The 8,509-nt window shown below is 40.9% G+C and overlaps 1 protein-coding gene across 1 annotated transcript in view; it reads right to left on the bottom strand.

Annotated features, from left to right (window-relative positions):
* LOC104832396 (lipid phosphate phosphatase-related protein type 1) overlaps nucleotides 1-7,373 on the bottom strand; it is a 72,668-nt gene extending 65,295 nt beyond the window's left edge. The window contains exon 1 of the mRNA XM_010568550.1: nucleotides 7,265-7,373. Coding sequence (XP_010566852.1) covers nucleotides 7,265-7,327 — 63 coding nt within the window. The 5' untranslated portion in view covers nucleotides 7,328-7,373. The remainder of the gene's footprint in view (nucleotides 1-7,264) is intronic.
* Nucleotides 7,374-8,509: the final 1,136 nt, after the last annotated feature.

The raw sequence follows: 8,509 nt of genomic DNA on the forward strand, positions 1-8,509 counted from the left end.
CACAAGACACTCTCCCTTGAGAAGATCGACCGAATCTGCCTAGTAACAAACCTACACGAGTGAAGAAAGAGGAAGCGGGACAAGGCCGAGACTTACAAGAAAGGGGTACATGAACTATATAAAAGGAATGTAACTATAACAGGAAGTTGCGAGCCGTAGGTGGAGCGCAGACTCCCCGGCCGCCCAGCGCTGCTTGCTTGCTATTCTCAATAAATATATGAATTCTATATCGAATTGGCTCTGTCAGTATATAACAGTAGCATCTCCATCTTTCATTTATATTTTTAAAGAAAAATGCAGCAAAGCAGCTAATCCCTGTTGGACAGTCCCTTAACATTAATTTTAAGATGTCCTCAGGAAGCTAAAGAGAATCAAATAATAATCTGCTTTTTTCCAGAGTGCCCATTTTTGTCACAAAATTTCTGTGCTCTTCACCTAATTTTGAAGCACCTAGAAGGACTATAGTTTCAAAAAATTAAGTTTCAGTTTATAGTGAGGTAATACAAAAACTGCCTAGCAATTCTACAAAACTAATCCAACGTTAGGAGACACCTATTCACTGAGATTAAGCCAATTTCACAACATGGAGTTATCCAGTCATCTGGAACAAAGGAGGTAAGTGGTGGAGAGACAAAGAAAGCAAACAATAGGAATGACTGGCAAATGGGGAACATAAAGAGACATTTAGAAAGAGCAACAAGAGAAACAGATGCATATGCTGAGTGAATAAAATAAGAAACAATGAATCCCAAGAAACAGAAGTGACTGAAGCATGGGGATTATGCAGAAACATCACCCTGCTACAAGACGAGCTCCTCCGAATTTGCACAGCATCTGTCACCACCAATTCACACAGTCGGTCTAACTAGAGGATCTAATGACAGGCAGTTTACACAACACCAGCACATGACATGTCCCTCAGGGCATTCTGTCCTCAGAGCATCCCAGTGGAGCAGCATAGCACTACTGCTCACATGGCACAGATGGAGAAACAAGGCACAGAGCTTTAAATAGCTATGTGCAAGACACCTATAGCAAGGGAAAGGATTGAGCTGGCACACACAAACTGCTGGAAAATCCTTCTTTTCTGCCTCAGCAGGAAACAAAATCAAAAAGCCCCACATGGTATATACTGGATACTGCTACGGAACAAAGCTACTGAACATTTCAACTATCTGGATGCCTTTTTAGTTAATGTTTATATTAAAATCTGCCTGGAATTTTTTGGCATTTTCTAGGAGAACTGGACATTACCCTGCCAAAATTAAAACCTATTTTGAATATCCAAGACTGTGATCCTATGACTCTATGTCCTTTATGCAATTTTAATCATATCATTAAAGCTCTAATGCAATCAGCAAGTTTTTCTTAGGAGAGAAGTGACTGACTATTCTTTAAAGAAACACAGAAAGAAAGTCACTCCTGACACATTCAATGCCTCTTACAAATGTTGCTTTGAGAACTGCAGCACACAGAAAAAGACATTTCACACTCCCCAAACACTGCTCAAAATTAGAGGGCACCAGCCAGTACACCCAAATGTGCAAAATCTTTCGAGTTTTCAGAACACCTAGACAAAAAATTAGAATTAAAGAAGTGCCATGTATGTCATGAGTGTTCTAAATTCACTTATTTTTCACAGGTCCTTAAACCCTTCTGTGATGCTGATGACAAACAGGAGTTCAAGAGGCACTTGTCTCACTTACACAAATGATTTCAGTATTGCAGAAATTTTCCTGGTAGAGTAGTTCAGCTGTTCGCTTGACTATGTGAAATACTGGCAGGAAAATGTAGGCAGGCGGAGAAAGAAGAATGCTTTACTTCTGTGCTTCCGTAAGTTGAAACTTTTTTTAAAATTATGTTTGAACTGATATTTGAAGATGATTCAATCTAAATTGCAGTCTAAAATAGCAAAAAGTAATGGAAAATTTACCCCACTGATTGTAGCAACAGAGATCCTGTGAGGCTGTAGCATACCTACATTGCAAATCAAAGTTTGCATCAGAACAGACATAAGACTAGAGCTTTGTATTTTGCATCATTTTTCATTTTATTCATGGAGGGGGGGAACAGATTTTTCTTACAAAATCTTCAATTCTTTGCAATACACTATATATCGAGTTGTCAAGAAGAAACAGTTTCCACTCTGCCTGCAGAAGCTTTCCTGAGGGCAGAATAATGGATTTAGTGTGAAAAAGTAGGATCTTTAGATTACAGAATTTGAAAGATGTCCAATGTTCTAAGTTTTAATGGTGTTGCTTATTTGAGTCTGCCCCTACTACCTTGTCAATGTCAGGATTACAATAATCCACAATAAAGCACAATGTGGCACATACATCAGTCATATTAAAGTCACTTGGTATTCAGTAACTCTTTGATCAGTTTAAGACAACTTAATTAAATCTCGTGCCAGAAAACTGCAGTGTTTTCCTGTGCAAAGACACACCTCAGATGTGCCTGACTCCTTTAGAAGTAACTGTACTTGAAAATAAATCTTTAGGCAACTCACACCCTGAAACAACTCAAGCCCTCAAAGCAGGACCTGCAGCATGAGGAGGAGGAGGAAAAAGGAAGTAGAAAGCGCTGCATCAGCAGAAATTCCAGAATAAATTTCTCTTTGTATTTTCTAGAGAGCCATTATAGTCCTAACTGCTGTTGACTCAGAAGAGATGAGAGGGTTTTCTTTGCAGGAAAAAGAGGAAGCGTTGCTTGCTTGTAGCTTCTTTAAAAACCACCATTCAAACAGACACAATAGCTCAAAGGTTGTTCGCATGCCTTCCCCCTGAAGTCACAGATAGTTGTGGGGATGCTGTTTACTCATAGTATGCAACTATCCTTCGAGCATCTATTAGAAAATGCAATTATCACATAGCATTACACTTTCTGTCACTAATGATAAATGTCAAATACGCTGCAAAAGCAAGTATAATCACTTTGACCCACCAAATTCAAAACCACACTGTTCTCGTCCCTTCTGCACCACCCTAGCATAAGTTTCGTCCTAGAAAGCTAACACTCAGAATGGCATGAAGAAAGACAGAAAGACCACAGCATGTGGAAAGCACTGCTAGATCAAGACCTCAGGGTAGCTCACCAGTCTCCTAGGAAGAGAACTGGGATTCACCAGGCGTTGCACTTCACCCACTTCCACACCTGACGTTGCCTAGATCTGAGGGAGCTTAGTTGTTCTGACAACTGCCTGCACAAAACTGGGCCACTGTGTACAAAACACACCTTTGCCAGTTGTGATTTTACGTTTCCCCACCTTCAACCAGTACACATGTGGATATTACATGGAAGGATGTAACATAGCACTCCTTGGATCAAACCTTGCAAAGCGGGGTTGCAAAATAGTGAGACAGCTGTGCTGAAGCATCATTAAAGATGTTTCTCACAGCACTCTGTCATGCATGTCCCAGCAGGTGAAGGAGGGAGGAGATGCTCCACAAACTGTTTTGGTAACAAATGCCACCATAAGTCAAAAGTACGAGAAAAAGGAAGAATATGTGATAAATTTTTTCCTGTCATCCCAGATGCTGCTTCTCCTACTTTCTCTCATGCTTGTCTACAATCCATAAGACCACTTTAGTGACCACTCCTGGCCACCAAAAAATCCCCAAACAAGCTGCTGTGCACTATTTGCATTTGCTGGGAAAAATACAGGGCATACCAACAACTAGGAGCTCTATAGCCTTTGCTTCATGTTGTGGGTCAATCACTGACTCCAAACAGCTCTGGAAGCTACTGGAGTAGGGCATCCTGCTCTTTGCACTTCTATTTAACAATTGTCAGCAGCTAACAGCATCAGTCCTCCTGGACCAGGTTCTCAACAGTCCATACACTGCTCAAAGCAGTGGCACACGTCAGCTGAATGAGGAATAAAATCGGTCTCATCTTGTTGCAACCTCTTACATGTAAACCAAGGCCAGGCAACAGCCTCCTAAAGGCTCCTTTCACTGATGCTGTCTGCAAGCAATACCGCAAAGGGGGGCAGGGAAAGGAGAATGTTAGTCTCCTGTACATCCTAATTAATTGCTTCTGTGTTTAACAAAATGTAATATACCAAATCTTCATAGACATTTGGTGACAAATGCCAGACTGTAATGATACCTCTTATAATACAATAAAGAACCATCTAGAAGGCTGCCTGCATTATTTGGGAGAGGGACTCAGATTTGATAAGTGGCTAAAAATTAGTTTAATGATTCCCTATTTAGCCTTTAAATCTACTCATAATGTGACATTGTGTTTCTAATTAGGGACTGAAAATGTTGATTTAACATTTCTGTCATTACAGATTAGACATCATATGCTATCTCTGTATTATTAAAAAGTTCATATTTTGAACATAAAAAGGAATTTGTAGAGTCAGGCACAGGGTTTAAGTTTTTATAATAAGCCATTCATCTTCAGGTCAGGTTTCATAATAACTAACTGCTACAAGTTAGTTCAGTGGAAGGAAAATGAAATGGAAAAAAATGGTAATGCCAATAATTGCTGAAATTATAACTAATTGTCACATTTGCACAGACTGAAGCATAATGGTATTTAAAATGTCCGAACTGTTTGTGACTCCTTGTTTCCACCACTGCCAGCATGACTTCTTTGAATGCACACTGCATACTGCGCAGTGGGCAAATATCTACTGGAAGGGCATCTGACATGAAAGTCAAGGCTCAGCATTTGTTTTCTTAAGAGCAAATATCTCAAAACTTTTAATCACAGGACCACATTCCATGGAAGACAGTGGGGGAGGCAGCACATTCTGGGAAACAGATAATATTTACTGACCTATGATAATATTTACCTCTTTTCCTACTCATGATCATCTAACATGTCTGCTGCTAGATTGTTTTTGCATAGAAAAATCTTATCAGGACAGCATGCAACAGTTTTAGCTGTCCTGCATGCACCTTTACCAACTGCAGCAAGGTGTCTCACAGCTAATCAATTCTCATGGTTGCTTCAAAGCTACAAAAATAGGGCCCATGCTAACCCAGGCAATCCAGCACAGGGCTTGGTGTCTGGGGTCGTTAATCTAAAAAGCACTTCCCTTAGTCTCAGAAGCATGGCAGTAGGAAAAGAAAAACACCCTCACTGTGCCTCAAGATTTACAGGGACTTTTTACACCGAATGGTTACTATCAATCATCTCTGCATTCCCAGCAGGAAATTAGATTTCCTGTTGTTTAATGCTACAATGCTTGACATAAGTCTATGAATTTGCAGTTCCACTAGTGCCACATTAAAAATCTACACTGGGGACAAAGGGGGGATGAAATACATGTTTTCATCAAGTGTAGCAGAGAGAACATCTTTTCAGACACTACCTCTCTGCTTTTGACTGATTTTTAATTTAAAATTGTGTTTTAATCAGCAAGGCAAGTATATGAAAGGACAAGGAAAGTACACTTACAAGGCAAAAAACTCTTTTCTCTTCCTCCGTTAAAAAGATTTATTCTTATATTCATGTCAGTCTTGTCTGCAGGAAGGACAATTTATATCTCTGTCATAGGCTGCGAACCAGGCTCATCATTCATACATTTAGAGGACTAAAAGTCTTCACAGCTGCTTGTTTAAGCAATAAATTTGAGACATCTCATTCCTGATGGTGTTTATTGGGTTTCTTCTCAGCTTATTGCTGTTTTTTCCCCATTTTTAACCTTTCTTTGTCTAGCTCATGGAATAAAGCAGTGACCCATTGTCTCAGTAAGAACAGCCCCTCAGTTTCCCCAGGGAGCAGAGATTCCCCAGGAAGCTGGACATTATGTCGGTGACAAATCCCTGTGAAGCACTGCAAGGCTCAGCTACCTTCTCACACTGGTGTCTGCCATAGCTGCAGTTGGGAAGCCCCTATGCCAAGCTTTACTAGTGGTTTTATTATGCTTTACCTCTGTCCTCATCTTCCAACCAGTCAGATTTCTCCTGCAAGGAAGGCCCATTCAAGTCAAAAGGACAACTTCCACTTACATTAGATTACGCACCCAGGGATCATCTGACTGTGTTTTGAGAGCTAAGCTGGTAGGACAGAAAGCAAGGAGTGCATACAAAGGAACTGTATCTCCTGGCTGGAGAAGATGCTTTGAAGAGGGGACTCCAGGTGAGTAAGGGTTAGAGAGGTCCTGGATACCACTGCATGCTTTTCCCATGTCCCTGGGGAAAGGTCAGTGCTCAGGAGCTCTGGAAAGCAACCATTCACAGTGCCCATTACACATGCTACTGCAGCACATTGAAACCTTTCCAAGATTTCAGTGAAAATGGCCTAAGTCTTACACAACACTCAGCATTACAATTACTCTTTTGACAATTCTTAGTGCTTCTCTTGTGGAAGTGCACAAGTTGCCTCATAATGTGGGCCAAAGAGTGAGTATTGTATCCAAGCTACATCAGACAGGCGGCTCTGAAGATGGTCAGTCACAGGCAGTTATCTCCTTTTCACCATCTAAATTTGATGGAAGCTTTCATCCTCCTTGGAAACCCAGAGTTGCCCCCCTTGCCTGGAAAACCATACCAGCCTTATAAGCACCAGCTGAACATACATTGATTTGGATAATGATTTTGGTCAGTCTAGCAGTGTTAGGGTAAGTAAAAGAAGCACCACAAAAAAAAGCAATTTGTACAGAGTAAAATAATAAGCCAATTTAAAAAACCAAAAAAACAAAATAAACTACCCTGAACAAAGATATGGAGCCATACTCCACTGTGGGAACAACCACTCCTGTAACTTCACTGCTAGTCAACTCACAGCCAAGCTTCTTCATACTTAAAGGATAGGCATGCCTTATCTAAATTTTATGTTCCACCTGAACTGAAACCAGAGCTCAGTGTTGCTTCCTAAGCCTATGAACCATTAGACTGTGAGAGCAGACATTTCCTTAAACAAGGTCTAGTCCTTGTGCAACAGCAAGATGGATACAAGTCTGAGAAAAAATGGGAAGATGAGCAATGACCTGCTGCTGACCTACACTGGGAACTACTGCCTGTTATCTACCAAATACCACAGGACTAGCTGGCAAATCTGGTAGAGGCAAGTTTTGAAAACACAGCATCTACTTGTTCTTGCGTGCTTGTACCTAAGATCTGGCTAACTCATGCAGGACTGTTTTCAGGGGATATTGATGACACTGAGTATGAAGATGGATATTCATGTTACAAGTAAGAAAGCATTCTTCCTTACAAACAAAATGGCCAACAAATGACTTACTTAATTCCTGCAGGGCAGAGCTGCCTTCTGTGTAGGCCTGGCAAATGAACACTGCACTCACCTCAACAAAGATGAAGCAGGGGATGATGGAATAACTTCTCTGGGTATTGTTTCCTAAAGCCATTTCTCATCACACTTCTTGGGCAGGCACTGTGCAAAACTTTATTACCCTGAAGAAGAAAAGACAAAGGTATTTCAGTATGTTTCACTTTTTTGCAAACTCCATATTTAACACAATGGGGTTCGTAACTTGGAGCACTGATATATTGGACCAGAGATACAGACTAAAAAGAACATCAAGGTCTAACTTGTGGTCGTACAAAGTAACCTGAGAAGGCACTCCCTTTGCAGCACAAAAGCAACAGACAGACACAGGTTACAAGATACATCATCTACACAGCAAAGAGTGGTAAGGAATACAACTGTTTTCCTTAATTACAATCCACTCCCAAGCAAAGGTTTCTTCCCTAGCATTGTAAAATCACATTTTCAGCCCACTGTCTTGCCTACAGTGTGTTTTAAATCAAGAGTCTTTTGGTAATTCACGTGTGAACTTGTACTTTGAAAGACACACTTATGTTACATTAATTGTACACATGATCAAAATGTTTATCTGCATGAAGTGTGACCTTCTGAAGATGACAGCATGTCTTATGCACAAAAAAACCCCTAACAAGCAAATAGAACAAATACGCAATGAAGGACTGCGCCCTTGTTGCAGAGCCTTTGTAGCCTGCTATAAATTTGTACATTAACCCACAAAATCCTACCTACTTATTACTTCAGGCTACTGGCTATTCTAATTAACATAACACTGTATGCTAAGACACTTTATCTCTTTACAGCACAAAAAGCAGGAAAGGAGAGAACAGAAGACTAACACGGAGAATTTTTACTGAGAGTGCGTGTGCTTTTTGCATGCATGAGGTAAGACATCAAGAAGCTAAGTCTGGCTCAAATTATTTTAGAGAGAGGAATAAGCTAGCAGGGAAGGGGGGCTGGAAAAGCAGCATGTAGCTCAGAACTGCCAGGTGCATTCTTGCACAGAGCATAAGACACGGAAGAGAATGGAAATCCTTTGCTATCAAGTTCAACGTCAGCACGTCAAGCAAGAGCACAAATTTAGCTAGGCCCAACCTCACTTCCAACATTCACACAGAAACCCTGCCCTGATCATAAGCATCTCCACAAGCCAGGGCCAGGGTGGAGGAAGGAGGTGAAAGCTGGTGTATTTTCCAGAGGATGCTTTGCAAATCATCTTCCTCCAGCTCTTTGACCTCACTGGTATCTGGGTGGCAGTTCAGGC

The sequence above is a fragment of the Haliaeetus leucocephalus genome, unplaced genomic scaffold, assembly GCF_000737465.1.
Source record: "Haliaeetus leucocephalus isolate CR32 unplaced genomic scaffold, Haliaeetus_leucocephalus-4.0 Scaffold247, whole genome shotgun sequence".
NCBI lineage: Eukaryota > Metazoa > Chordata > Aves > Accipitriformes > Accipitridae > Haliaeetus > Haliaeetus leucocephalus.